Source organism: Pseudoliparis swirei, chromosome 1 (genome assembly GCF_029220125.1).
Source record: "Pseudoliparis swirei isolate HS2019 ecotype Mariana Trench chromosome 1, NWPU_hadal_v1, whole genome shotgun sequence".
Taxonomy (NCBI): Eukaryota; Metazoa; Chordata; class Actinopteri; order Perciformes; family Liparidae; genus Pseudoliparis; species Pseudoliparis swirei.
The window spans coordinates 15,870,580-15,885,318 of NC_079388.1; the positions used below are offsets into that span (position 1 = coordinate 15,870,580).

The 14,739-nt window shown below is 43.4% G+C and overlaps 1 protein-coding gene across 2 annotated transcripts in view; it reads right to left on the reverse strand.

Moving 5' to 3' along the window:
- LOC130197827 (ubiquitin-conjugating enzyme E2 E2-like) overlaps nucleotides 1–14,666 on the reverse strand; it is a 69,222-nt gene extending 54,556 nt beyond the window's left edge. The window contains exons 1-4 of one of the 2 annotated variants that reach the window (XM_056420751.1): nucleotides 14,114–14,666; nucleotides 13,266–13,402; nucleotides 10,066–10,264; nucleotides 3,868–3,918 (exon numbers count right to left, since the gene is read on the reverse strand). In XM_056420751.1, coding sequence (XP_056276726.1) covers nucleotides 3,868–3,918; nucleotides 10,066–10,264; nucleotides 13,266–13,402; nucleotides 14,114–14,205 — 479 coding nt within the window. In that variant the 5' untranslated portion in view covers nucleotides 14,206–14,666. The remainder of the gene's footprint in view (nucleotides 1–3,867; nucleotides 3,919–10,065; nucleotides 10,265–13,265; nucleotides 13,403–14,113) is intronic. The other variant, XM_056420760.1, reaches the window with a different exon arrangement.
- Between the last annotated feature and the right edge of the window lie 73 nt (nucleotides 14,667–14,739).

The window sequence follows — 14,739 nt, forward strand, 5'->3', positions numbered from 1 at the left end:
ACACGGTGACTTTTATGCACTTAACTTCTCGTCATCCTCCAAAAAACAACAACATTCAACTCAGTGGGAAAAGACCACCGTTTTTAGCCATCGAGTGTAAAGCGATTAATGTTCACGTAAGGGGGTGACGCTTTGTTTTCATGCACACAGGGATTAACCCGTGAGGGGGAACTGAGGCGAACCCCACCCCCCCCCACACACACACACACACTCACTCTCTGTCACTTCCCAGCTCCCCTCAGCAGCTGCAGCCGATACGACGAGGCACTTTCATTAAGCAACCTGGTATTGAAGAGCGCTCCTGATGGGTTTCCTCCAGGGAAAGGTTCCCCAGCGGTGGTCAGCCAGCCTGAAACATCTGGCCGCGTGAAGAGATTTAGTGAGTAGTCGACTGCCTGAACCACTTTCACACTCAGATATCTGCTTTTTTCTTCTTCATAAAATTGTATTAAAATCCAGGATGTTAGAAATGTCCTTTGAACAAATGGAATAAAATCATGTGCAATTTCAATGATCAGCAAAAGGAATTAATAAATCAACCGGTTTCATGATAAATTGATCGTAAAAGCAAAAAAACAACAAGCAACGTCTCTCAAATGTGAAAATGTTCCGCTTTCATTTAAAAAACCACACTCTGAATATTTTGGACACATGACTCTGTCCTGTTGGCCTCGGAGCTGCTGCGTCTTTCTCTCTGTTCTGAGGATTCATAGACCGAACGATGAATCAATTAACTGAGAAAATAACTGGGAGATTAATCGATGATGAGCGTTAGCTGCGGCCTCGTTTCAATGCACTGAGTTGTGCGGTGTGTTGGTCCTGTGTTAATGTCTCCTAAACAACACTGAGGCCGTTAACACACTTGAAGTCGACGCTGAACAGCCGAGTGATTCAAACACTTCAGGTCCGGATCTTACAGTTTATTGGGTTAAAGGTCAAGATTTCAAGGTTTTTTCATTTGCCATTTGTGCCTACACCAACAGTCCAGACACGGTGGAATCGTTTTGCAGGGCTCTCCGAGTCAACAGAGGCACAAACGCACTATAATAATCAGAAAAAATATGAAAACACACTGTACATAAGGTGGTAGAATATACAGTATGAGGTACAGTGTTAACAAAACAGGTTATCAACATAAAAACACAATAATCTATAATACAATTATTGTTAATTATGAAATTAATGGAAACAAGTTTATTTGCATCCACCTAAATGACAAATAATTGGCAATCGTTTATGTTTTGCCCCATCATTGTACACTGACAGCGCAGCCGGGTCGTGTTTGAATCAATCACATCGACAACCCGATAGTCACGGATCAATTGACATTTCTCTCATTCAATTCCACTCCGCAGCAACACATTCTTTTGCCTTATTGCTTTCATTTCTAAAAGATCTCGCCGATATTCCTCTGGAACACACAGAGTCTTGCCGGGATTAAGAAGGACGGAGAGAGAGAGAGAGAGAGAGAGAGAGAGAGAGAGTGGCCAATTTCCCCTTGGAATCCACACATTGTTTCCCCCTCAGCCGATTCTTATCAAAACGCTGCCAGGGCCATCATGAAAGGATATGGTAATTATGGGGAACACACACACACACACACACACACACACACACACACACACACTGCCAGGCAGGCCGACCAAACACCGGGCTACTATAATGTGGCTGGTGTGGGGGCTATTTACATACCCTTCCTCAGTGCCTGTCACATTCAATTAATTACTCTCTGGCACGGCGACAGCGATGATTAAAAAGCCCGATGAAAATATTTCCTCGCAAAAAAAAAAGAAACAAATGTGCAAAGTCCTTTTAAAGTGAAGCCAAATGATCTCCAAACAAGGCGTGATGTGTTAGTGCAAGTTAAAGGTGTTTATTTTTCTTTTTTCTCTCTCTCTCCTTTGAATCCCGAGAGGAACTACAGTTGTACCCCTCCTCCTGATGCCGAAAGGAAACGCAGAAAGTGAGTCGGGGAGGATGTTTGTAGGACCGGCTGTGATCCTGAAGCTGTGTTTTATTTTGGCGGGGCATAAAGAAGAAGAAGAAGAAGAAGAAGAAGAAAGAAAAGAAGAGCAGAAGCCTGTTGGGGTAATGAGCTGCATCACAGCGTCCGTTCACATCTGATGTCTTTCAGCGACCGCTGCTTATTTAACCCCGTCAGATCAATTAGTAGGTGAAGAAAGGAACGCCGAGCCTTTTGTTGAAACAGACACGGAGGTACAGTGCGATTTATAAAAATAAAAAAAAGGGAATTCATCTGGGCAGAAGTTTTTTTTCTTCTTTCTTTTTCTTCTCTCACAATGTGCTTCGCTTATCGTAGAAAAAAAGAGAGCAGGTGGGAATCGGGATTGCTCGTGGTGAAACGCGGAGGGTAAATCAAACACCGGGGGGATGCGACGGCCTTGTGTGTGTGTGTGTGGGGGGGGGAGGGGATCAGGAGTGTGAGGAAAATACCCCGAGGAGGCATATGAACACGGAAATCTACATTTCAAGTAGCGCCCGGCTCTGCCTCTCCGCCCGGCTCTGCCTCTCGCTGAAATACGGCGGAGCGGCCCGACCTCCTCCTTCACACGTGACCGAGGCCTCCCGACTGCAGCCGAGCTCAATCCATCCGTCACGAGGTTTCCTTTCAGCCCGGGACCGTCTTCAAGGAAACCTTCCGTTACACAGAAATGTCATTTTCCATACAAATGCCCCGGCCCATGAAACTTCTTTTTCCACTCCCATAATGGGCCGACTTCAGCCGGATTAGCCTCGACTTTGAGATCGGAGAGAGAGAGAGAGAGAGAGAGATGACAAACAGATTGCGATTCGCTGAGAAGATCCCCCCCCCCTCCTCCTCCTCCTCCTCCTCCACGACTGTGACAGATAGCATCTTCGTAGAAACAGGTTTCCTGTCATCCCTTCGCCGCCGCGGTACAGTGTGTGTTTGTGAAGCCGCCTGCAGATACACACTTTTCAAAAGGGGAGACGGGAGATTTTCTTCTTTTTTTCAAAAAGTCCATCCAGATGTTTCGCCCTTTTCCGATGAGTTCACAGCTGGAGCGTTTGTCGCTAATTACAACGGTTGAAATTTTAAAAAGCACGAGGTGGTTCATTTGTAGATTTGTAGATTCAACCTGCAGCCTATCGATCGGTGCGTCTCTATTTATGAAACTCAATCTCTTAACCGGTCCAGAAACAATAAAAGCAACATTTCCACACTTAAATAAGGGCGATCCCACTGAGTTGAGGTATCAGGTTTGGGGGAAACACTTTGCATCTCGTCTTTTTGCATAAAGATGTTTTTACTGAACCCAGCTGGGCCGACGCGCCTGATAACGTCCGCGCGGCGTTCCCTGCTTCCTCAGCCCTACAGGAAACGCCTGAACGGCCCACAGTCACCTACCCCCCCGCCCTCTTATGAGACGAGTCCCAAACGCTTACTCTACAAAACAAAAAACACACACAATGAGAGCTCTTACTCAGATCTTGATTGGCGTGAGTGCTCCTCCGTCTTTCACCGCGCTCAGAGGAAAATAAACCACGCAAACCAGTCAAGCCACGGGGCGGAGTGCCTTTCCCACCCGGTTGGGAGTGCGAGCAAACACAGCGCCGCCGCTACAGTGATCCTCGCGGCAAACACCGCCAATCAGGTGAATGGCACCCATATTTATTTATTACCCGCGAGTCAGATGCCTCAGACGGCTCACAAGGGCCATTCATTACGCTTCAGCCTGAGCAAACAGCGGTGCAAATACGGCACAATAATCCACCTATGCTATTCATGATTCTCAGTGAGTCACACACACACACACACACACACACCAGTGCCTTAGGTGTCGAAGCAAATAGCGCTCTTAGAAAACACAGTCAACAAGCTTCTACCTGCAATTTGGCGGTGGGTCCAAGGTTATCTCTGCGAGCTCTTTCTGGATTCTGCAATGAGAGGAAGATCTGAGTGTGATTCATGTGCAGTCACAACACACACACACACACACAAATATAAATCATGCATGTAAAATCAATCCGCACGTGTATACACTGAATACCGCATTGATTTCCTAATGAGCGTCTGAGCACTGCGATTGAACACAATAATTATTTCTGTCACGCAAAATCAACACGGATGAATATTTGCCTTTAAAGAAATGTAAAAAAAAAAAAAAAACACACACAAAGGGATTAATTGTTATTGATTTTAAATTGGATAAATGAATCGTATCACATAATTAATCTGGCTGCCGATCACGGCCTCGTCTCAGCCCTCCTGCTCTCAGGGAGCTGTTGGGAGCGTCTCCTCACCGGGCACATGAAAGGGAAAAAAAGGGTTTAATGAATAGACCGTAGAGAGGTCCGATTTCTCCCCTCGGTTTAAGTATTCATTACAAAAGTATGTCAGTGATTTGCCTACAAGGATCCAGTAACCGGGTGTTACACTTTAAAATCACTCAGTCAGCTAGAAATGCTGCTGCTATCCTCTCCACGGAGAGAGCCTCGTCTCCAGACCGGTGATGGAGCGACTCGGCCTGCTTCAAAGCAGGTATTTCGACATGGTTGATGTATCTCTATCCAGCGTTCCTCCATATCTACTGCGTGTATTTATTTCGTTCCTTCTTTGTTTGTTAAGCTGCTTTTTTTAGATGGTTTCTAGTGGGGTTAAATACTGTATATCCTCTATCTGTTATAGTGGAGAAACTACAACAAAAGGCATTTTTATCATCTAATTCCCCAAATGCCCCTCTTTGGAAGATTCTTGATTCACATTTCATGATATTCCAGAAAGCTACGGATCAATCTGATTTAGTTATTTATTCCTGTATTTATTTATACATTTATTTAAGCATTTATTTATTTATTCCTGTATTTATTCATGCATTTATTTATTTATTCCTGTATTTATTTATACATTTATTTAAGCATTTATTTCTTCCTGTATTTATTCATGAATTTATTTATTTATTCCTGTATTTATTTATACATTTATTTAAGCATTTATTTCTTCCTGTATTTATTCATGAATTTATTTATTTATTCCTGTATTTATTTATACATCTAAGCATTTATTTATTTCTGTATTTATTCATGCATTTATTTATTTATTCCTGTATTTATTTATACATTTATTTAAGCATTTATTTATTTATTCCTGTATTTATTCATGCATTTAATTATTTATACTGAAGACATTTTCTGTCCTCCATACCAAAGTGCCTGAGATGTGAAAATTAGCGAAAACTATTCCAGCATGTAGTTGAGACATCAGAGCGTCAGCGGGAACGCCGATGTCCGAATGACAGAGGGTCCACGGAGCGTACCAGTCGGATAAATCTGGACTCTGGAAATCAATTTGCCGAGTCTGAGCTCTCAAGGACGCGAGGAGCTCAAACAAAAACAAAACACAAAAAATCCATTTGTTTTCCTTCTCCATTCCCCTTCCAGCTTGCTTTCACATACTTCCTCCGCGGCTATAACTCAAAATGCTTCTTCTTCATCTTTTTTTTAAACCGAAAAGACAACATAATTGAGTCCTCGTATTGATCCGGCTGTCTCTTCACTCTGCTGTGCGTTAGCTGGGGACATGAAAATAATTTGCTTTTGCGAGAGTAAAAGCAGAGAAGAAAGTCAAAGCAGTCGATGTCGACGTGACGTATCGTTTCCGCGTCGACACGCCGGCGAACGGATGTGCAATAATCACACGGGGGAAGAAAAAAAAGAAGCCATTTGGGGCTCGTTTACATCGCACTGCAACCGATCCGCTGCTCGAGAAGTCTCAAAATGCTCCTTTATTGCACCCCGAGGAGAGAAAGCTACCGAATGTAATGCATCGGCGGCGCGGAAGAATGAAAGTTGTACGCGGCGTTCATTTTTCTGTCAATCACAAAGTACTTATCAGGAGAGAAAAAATTGCAACGTCGGTTACATGTTTCGAAAAAGGTCTGCTGCATTGTGGGATTGAATGAGAACGCTCTCCGTCTAGAGGCGACACTAACGGGCCGCAAAGTGTTCAAACCTCAGAAACAAGTGACGATGAATGCAGGAGGAGATTGGAACAATTAAACTCATCAAGCCGCGATCGCACGGTTGAGTTATACAGCAGTGAGTAACGCATCAACAATATTGTACTTTTACTTTGTCACAGCCATTTATAGTTTATTTTGTGCATAGAAACACGCAATTCAAAGGATTATGAACATGACTGATTCTTTAATGATAAAAAACACCGTGTCAATTATAAGGTTTTTAGAGCCAGTGTCCGGAAATCCAACAGACAACTATTTCAAACTACAATTTTAAACTACTTACATCTTCTTCAAACGACTGTGTTAATTCAGGTTTCTCGACCAAAACTACGTTTTTTTTACGAAATGAAATTTTAACACACGATGTTTAAATCCGCCTTGGGCCAATACTAATTTTCACCGGCCAGAGCCTGAACGCACCGTGATGCAACCGAGCCGTTAGCTCTCCTCCTGTCAATGTAAAACGATTTGTCGCAAACATTATCACGGGGGTGGGGGTGGGGATCCGACCGGATCGCGGACCCACGGCGACTCCGTCACACCCCCGTAACCCACCGCCCCCAAAATATGATGCCACCTGCAAGCGGAACGAGAGCCGGACACAGAGGTGACCGCTCGAATATCGACAACTGGTTCCCCGTTTGGAGATGGCATCACGGTTCACTGGGTGTATTGTGATTTAAATATACTGTAAAACACACACACACACACACACAACTGTCGGTACACACTGCTGCTGCTCCTGCTGCCGCGAGGTTTGTTGTCACTGAAGAATACAAGGCCGGCTAAGAGTGTAAGAATCAGAATGCCAGTAGCGCGGCCTCATGTAATAACTCCTAGAATGTGCTTCACAGGTTGGTTGAGGGTACATAACGCTCAACTCAGAGTACCCAGAGGGGATTCCTCTTTAAACTCCCCTCTGGGAGGAAATGTCTGCACACAAGTCACTCGAGGGAAAGAGGGGATACAAATTAAAAAAAGACATATATTTGCAAAGGCGCCTGTAACACAATCTCCACGGTCTTGGGAGTCGTTCCCGGCTTGAGCGCGCGCCGTGTAATTTTATCTGCGGTATTTCCTGAGGTGGCACATTTGACGGCAGAAGCCGGGGGGACGTGTGAGGGAGAGCGGTGCGATGAAAAAAAAAAAGGGGGCCGGGGAATCCGGAAAAAAAAGTGGGAAAAAGCGCTGATTGTACCGCGCGGCGTCGCCTCTTTAACCAAACATCTTGCTTTCTCTAATGTTCCGCAGCTCGTCGCGTTCGATAATCCCTCGAGACACTGCGAGCACTAAACTATTACGATATGCAAATAAGTCAAGATCATCCGAGCCCAGTTTCTGTGATGGAAAACACCGGCTTGGGCTTCTGTGAAGAGCAGCCGGTGATTTATTACGGGCGCCGCCTCTGAAAAGCAACTAAATAACATCGCGCCTGTCAACCTTCCTATAAAATAGTTACCCTCAAGGTCCTTATTTTTTATGTTGCAGCCAACTCTGGAGATAAGAAGTCAGCTCTGTATTTATTTACAGTCTCCAGTGGACAACGGGATTAATTTTTTTCTTTGTCGTTACGAGAAGCAAAGAGCAGACGATTTCACAGAAATAGACCACCGGGCGTCATGCTGGATAAAGCGAGTAGATGCTTTTCGATTCAGTTTTATGCCACTGGAAACTGCACTGCGGTGTGAAGGCACTTATTTTTATTTCACTCTTCAGATGAAAAACCTGCGTTTAACTTTCCAGCGTCGGAATTTGGGGTTTGGATGTGTCCGTAGCTGGTAAACGCACAACAATCCTCATGCAGCGCTCTTATTTTGGCAGAACGAGTTGCAAACCACGTGGTTGGCCTCAGGCAAGTGTGATAAGAACCGTCCCAGCATGCACTGGGGCGATGAATTCCTTCGTTCCTCTCATTTTATGCCCCCCTGTGATGCCACAGGTGTCGTTTGTCGCCTCTGTTGCGCTCCGTGGACAAGGAAAACACCTTAAAGTGGTGATCTTAAGTCTGTTTGTGAAAATGAAACCGTGCCAATATCTCCTGAAAGCAGCTAAAACGACATTTAATACACTAAAGTGTTCAAATGTCTTTCTGCTCTCAGTATCTCAAACAAAGTTTGGTTCTATTTTGTTTACAAACTTGCATCCGAGATCGTCGTGATATGATATATCAACACTTTCTTTACGGGTCGATTACTTCGTGGTGTGAAACCTGTGAAGCGCTTCTTTAACCCTCTGGAGTCGACGCCCGCGCTTTCGCGTTTGACACCGTTTCCTTTTTTAAAATGTGTATTTCTCCGCGAAAATACGGAGTAGAAATACATTAAAACTACCGGATGAATCGGTAGAGTTTCCTCTTCCGCCTCTTTCCTCCCGTGAGCTCGTCCGCGATTCACAGAGAAAGATAGGGGCGAGGACGTGTCGGCTGACGCGGTGCCGAAAGTACTCGTCACACGAAACCTTTCATCGTGATTTGTCACTGCGTTTGTCTGTCGACAGTTTTAGACATTTATTTACATGTATCTAGCATTGTATTCATATATTTCAATGCTGTTGTGAACCTAGGACCTTTGGTAAACCAATTTCAAACACCAAAACAGTTCATCCACAAGCGTAAAGGTGTGTTTTCACAAGAGATGTGAAGAATTTGAAAAAATCGAACTTCAATTTTCAGCTTGAGGGCCATATTTTCTCTTTCCACTTGTGCCTGAGGACCATTATGCCTCATTATATAGAGAGCTGAGATTGTTCTGCAATTTAAGAAATTGTGTAAAATCGAGAAAATGAGCCCAGGCTCCAGAGGGTTAAACTGACAGCAGGGTCCAATCCAGATGTTTCGGATTCTTCACTTTTTTTCTCCGCGTCAGTCCAGACTCGAAGAGGCTGAACGCACTGAAGAACTTTAACTTTAAACCCTAATTTGGTGCATTGTGTTAATTGGAAGGAATGTAGCACAACGGGTTGATTTAATTTTGGGTAAAAGGTTTTTGGAACTAATTAATTTCGCTACTCGACGTCTTGATTTGATGCAAACCATTTATTGATTAGCAGGACTGCAGCATATGAAGGACGAGAAAGCAGCAGTTAAAATATTCAGACCCCTAGAAATACATAATTAGTTGTGTTCAATGATCATGATCTCAATATAGATATCTGGAATCGTGTTTATTATTTTGTCCATAATCACGCGGCTCGATGTCGTCCAGCCAAGAAGAAAAGTGGAAAGACGAAGGAAAGACGGGTTTGAGGTGAAATCCTGCGGCGGAACGATTGTGCTTGCGCAGTTTTTTCTGTTTGAATGATTAATATGTCTCTATGATGGAAAGCTTTTCAACTCGCCTTTCATGAGCTAATTAACACTTTTTGTTACCCCCTTTACCCAATCATGATTGGTCAGCTAAAAAGAACAGGAGCCGGGGTTTCACTTTCTCTCTCTCTCTCTTTCTCTCCTGTTGTTTTTCTTTCTTTACGCGACTATTTATGTCCGAAAGGTGCTTGTTCATTTTTCCGTATTTTAATGATAGACTAATAAATGAATGAATGAGTTTATTTATTTCGATCAGCAAAATATACAACCACCAGGAATAAAAAAAAGAAGAAGAAAGATACATGTGGCTGGCCGAAAGGGTGAAGGCTGAAGCTATCGAGCTTATAAGTGCCCGAACCTATAATGGCTTGAAAACTTATAAATATATATATATATAAAACAAAACAAACAAAAACTAAACACACAAAAAAGAAATTTGTCCCCATAACCCATTACTTCTTATGCTTTATCAATACCGTGGGGGATAGTGTCATTGGCGTGGTAACTACGACTATTTTCCTTATAAATTAATCTCTTTATCACCTTTTAAATCGATTGATAGTGGAATTGATATCAGGGCCCGAGACGACGCTTTCAAAGCCGGATAAAAAGACTTAAACGATTCATTTAAATCCTTAATTTTCGGTTATTCGACTCAAAATTGAACCGACTGACCGATAGAAAAACCCAAAAGTGGGTTCTCGACGCCAAAGGCGGAGAAAGCCCCTTCCACGTCCAGTCAGAGAGCAGCGGACCCACCTCTTGGCGCTGGTGGAGAGCTTGGCGGCGGTCTTGCTGGAGATCTTGGCCTCCTTCTTCTTGGGCTGGGTCTGGTTCCGCTGCTCGGGGCCCGGCGGCTCCGGCGGAGCCGCCTCCCTCTGCTCGGCGTCCGAGCTTCCCCCGCTGGTGTTGGGGCTGTCCTCCGTCCTCGGCTGCACCTCACTGGACATGCTGAACACTGCGCACACACACACACACACACACACACACACACACACACACAAGAGTTAGGGATACTCAATCCACAAAGTCTTTAAAAAACGGAGTTGACTAAAGATTCTGTGATAAGCGATGACCTCACGAGTGGACATGGAGTTGGGATTGTTTTTCAAAACTACGAAGTCAAAGGTCAAGAGGGAACTTTCACGCTTCGGCTAATTCATGAAGGGTTTTCTGTTATCGAAAACATTTAATGTCTTCTCTGAACAACTGACGCCCATTTCTACACATTTAAATGCCTAATAATCTTCATAAAGCGCCGTATATTTATAGGCACTCGTAAAATATGCACAATGCTTCACACCGATAAATACAGATCATAAAGTATTTTATATAGTATGCCATAATAATGAATAAAACATTTGTTCTTTGTGCAAGGATGAGTGTCTTATAATGCAACCCATGGTTGTAATATATATATTTAATGCATTAACCACTGTTGTGATGCATTATGGGATTATAAATTACTCTAAGTGGGTGCTTAAGGGAAAGGATATATGCATTATAAGTATGTTTATAAATCATTATAAAGTGTTCGCACATTTTCTGTCCGTCAACTTTTTATTTCCATATTTTTCATAATTAATTTAAACCGTGGTGTAATATTTAGGGTTTATCACTTAGTCAGGCGTGTAGTTTGTCTTTTTAAAGACGAATAAAATAATAATAAAGAAGACTTTCCTGTCATATCACATCTCATGTCATCACGTTCGTGTTGAGTTTCTTTATGGATGAGGATTAGTCATGAATGTAATTTAGATCTATAATTGAGGATTATTGTCATTGCGCTGCTTGTTTTCTTAATTGATTAATTAATTAAATCGTGAAACACGTCAAACCCCAATTTCCATTTGTCCGGTTTTCTCTCCCACCGAAGATATCCAGGAGTATAATATAGAGAGAAAGCCAAAAGGGGGAAGCAGGAGCTTCTCCCCGGTGAGAAGACGGAGCCCTCAGACGTCTGAGGTGCATTAATTCTTTTGGAAATGAGAAGATGGTAATTGTTAAAGGAGTTGACTCGGCGGGCCCGGAGCATAATCACACTGGGGGAACGTCTCGCTTTGGGGAGAGAGAGACGGATTTGTGCGTGTGTTTGTTTCTCGTTTCTGGGAGATGCGATCGTGTTTAAATATGAAAGTAAAACATCTCGAAGCTCAAATCAAATCTTTTAAAACGCTCGAAGCAAAAAAGACCGGGAGTAACTCGAGCGCCTCTCGACGTCTCTCGGCGTCTCTCGGCGCGCCAAAGGCTGAGCCAAGCAATTATTTAGGAAAAGTGCATCTTTTACTTCCCTGAAATGTCCGCGTCGCCTCATTCATTATATAAATATACAGTGATGTACGGCGCATATCGGGGGATGTGATGCGCTCTTTAACCTGGTGGAAGTCAGGTCTCGTCTGTGGGACTTTTAAAACAGTGTGTTATTCAACAGTGGCACTAATTTGAAGGGGGAAAAAAGCCTGGGTTATAAGTCTTCAGGGTGGAGGGGGTGGAGGGGGGGTTTAATGGGGACTACAGATCCTTTACCGCTCATCCAGAATCAGTCGAGCGGAACACCCGCTGGTCACAAGCTCTGAGTCTCAATAATAAAGACACCTACAAGGTCATGTTCACTAAATCCAATTCCTCCATCACTCTGCGTGTGCGTGCGTGTGTGTGTGTGTGTGTGTGTGCGTCAAGGTGAAATGCCTCTATTTACATTCCCACGTCCGCCATGAAAAATGTATGATACCAGATGAATGGCTGTTGGGCTGAAATGAATATCAAAGTGGACAGAAGTGAGGGGCAGATTGTTCAATAAACACGACAGCGGCTTTTTTGGCGCGTCGACTCCGCGTCTGACATTTGACAAACAGCCACGGCGCGCGAGGCTATCTGATGCAATTAACTGCAATTGGTGGCGAGCCGATGTGGGAGATAATTGGGGGTGGGGGGGGGGGATTATATGAGGTTAGGGTGATGCAGAAGAGGGAGGGGGGGGGGGCATCATTTAAAAAGGTGACAACATCTCCAGGCTCTGGTGACGACTCGAATGCTCTCGGGATAAGCGGTTATTATTATTATGACGTGAGGACAGACACACTGGAGGAGTGAAAGTTGGAGACAGAGCAGCAGGAGAAGGAGATCTATGGGGCAGATGTTTGCTTCTTCTTCTTCTTCTTCTTCTTCTTCTTCTTCTTCTTCTTCTTCTTCTCCTCCTCCTCCTCCTCCCTCAGGTGTAAACTGTCAAAACACCTCAGCCGTACCTGTCAACCATGGTGAAGCTTCCCCAAACGGTGTGTTATTGAGCGGGCTTCACAAAAACTAAAATGTAAAAAAAAAAATTGTGTTGTGTCTTTTTCTAAAGGTAAATATATCCTAGGTATATTGGACCTCGACGAACCAGTTCTTTATATATGTGTGTAAAAGTTTAAATGCTCCCTATTAAAGAAGTTGAACCCGTCTGGGTCCGTTTGGTGCAATGGGTGTAACGCAGAATGAAACTGTGGCTGTTTTTATTTATTTTTTAAATGTCTTTTCACGGCGGAGTCTCCGTGCAGTTACACCGGAGTGGGGTTAAGAGATCGGTATTGTGCACGAGGTTCGGGTGAGGAGGAGGAGGAGGGGGGGGGGTGGAGAGGGTTCTGTTATTCAGCACCACGCAGGACAAGAAGGACAAGAAGAAGAAGAAGAAGAAGAAGAAGAAGAAGAAGAAGAAGGCACGTATCGAGGACCCCCCCCCCTCCTCTTGAGTTAAGACATCCTCGTTATGAGACGTCCTGATGAAGATGATGAAAGGAGATGAAGCACATCCAAATAAACATGTCCAATGTGGGAGCTCCAACTGACCGCTGCTTAATCTGCTCCGGCACAACAGACGGAATGGATCCCCCCTCCTCCCCCTCCCCTCCCTCCCTCTAATAACGTAATTACCGTGTATTCCGTCGGTGGAGTTGCGTGTCGAGAGGAGAAAGACTCACCTTCTCTAAGCGGGCTGGAGGCGGCGGGAGTAACGGGGGGTAATGTCCGCCGTGTGTTGTGTGTATTCCGCGGTCTGTGTCGCTGGTCGTCCGCGCTGCTTTCCGCCCGTTGCTTTGACTGACTGCGAGAGAATGTGCTAAAAAAAATAAAAAAAAGATACCGTGACCGTCAAGTTATCGGTAATTACACGCATCGTTTCCGGTTTTGAGCAGGCAAAGTAAAAGCCCCAAAAATGAAGCACGTTTCGAGCGGAGCATCAGCGAGGTGACACCTTGGGAATAAAGTCATACTGCATCTGATTAATATAGATTTTTTTTTTTTTAAGGTTAATCCTCACATTATACCCACTATGTGTTGCACATATTTGCACAGCCATTAAAAAAAAGGAGAAAAAAAACGTGTATTTGTCATTTTTAAGACAAATATTGCATTTAGCTTTTGAATGTGAATTGAATAATTTCACTGCTTTTCTTTACGGATAAAAAACGTAACACCTTTTTTTATCCTATCCTATCCTAAATATCATTCTCATGTCGGCTACTGAGTCAGGTCACCTACTTTTCCACCAATCTTAAAATCAAGGTTCCGTTACATAGAAACGACCATGAACACATTTATACAAAAAAATAAAATGCACATTGCTCTTCCTTTATGTCATTTGTTCATCGGTCGCTTTTTAAAAATACAAGAAGGATTATTTGGACACAAAGTGGCAAAACTATACCTAATCAAATAAAAAAATAACACGCATAAAATAAATTAACGTTCCAATTAACGATTTTAAAAAAAGAATAATGTTGCCACAAAATGTACAACACATTATCCTACACCCCAGGATCCCACTGACCTTTTCATCAAACGAGTGATAATAATTTTATGTTCAGGCAGGGAATCCTCGGTTCCGATGTCTTTCCTTTTGTTTGCCGCAGCTTGACACATCCAAGACCGCCTCCGTGCAAACTGTGTGCTCTCTGGAGCGTTATGGCAGGCTTTGATGAAAGTAGACTACAAAGGGAGTGCAAAAGAGAGGCATTGATCCATCTTGCTTTAAAGTGTGCGCCGGGATTAAAACAACAACAATTTCCCAGATAATAATTACATATAATTAACAGTCCATACCATAGACTGTGTATATAAAAAGGTGCATACCCAGATGCGGGAGTTGTTAGTGGTGTCTGTGTTTGGTGAACTGCATCTGTAGGGATGAAAGGGACAATTAATCAATTAATCTAAAACAAGTTGGAATGAACAGCTTTAAAACACCACAGCCAGGTATACCCCTATTTTTTTAAGAGACTATATATAGATAACTAAGTGACCACTATTTCCTCAACATTTTCTAATTCCTTGTACCACATGTATTATTAAAAATGAATTAATTTACATTTTTTAAAAATACTTACCCAATTGTTCGGGACCAACTCACCACCGCGGAACCTTTCCAACGCGGTCGATGTTTCTCTCCGCCGAGTA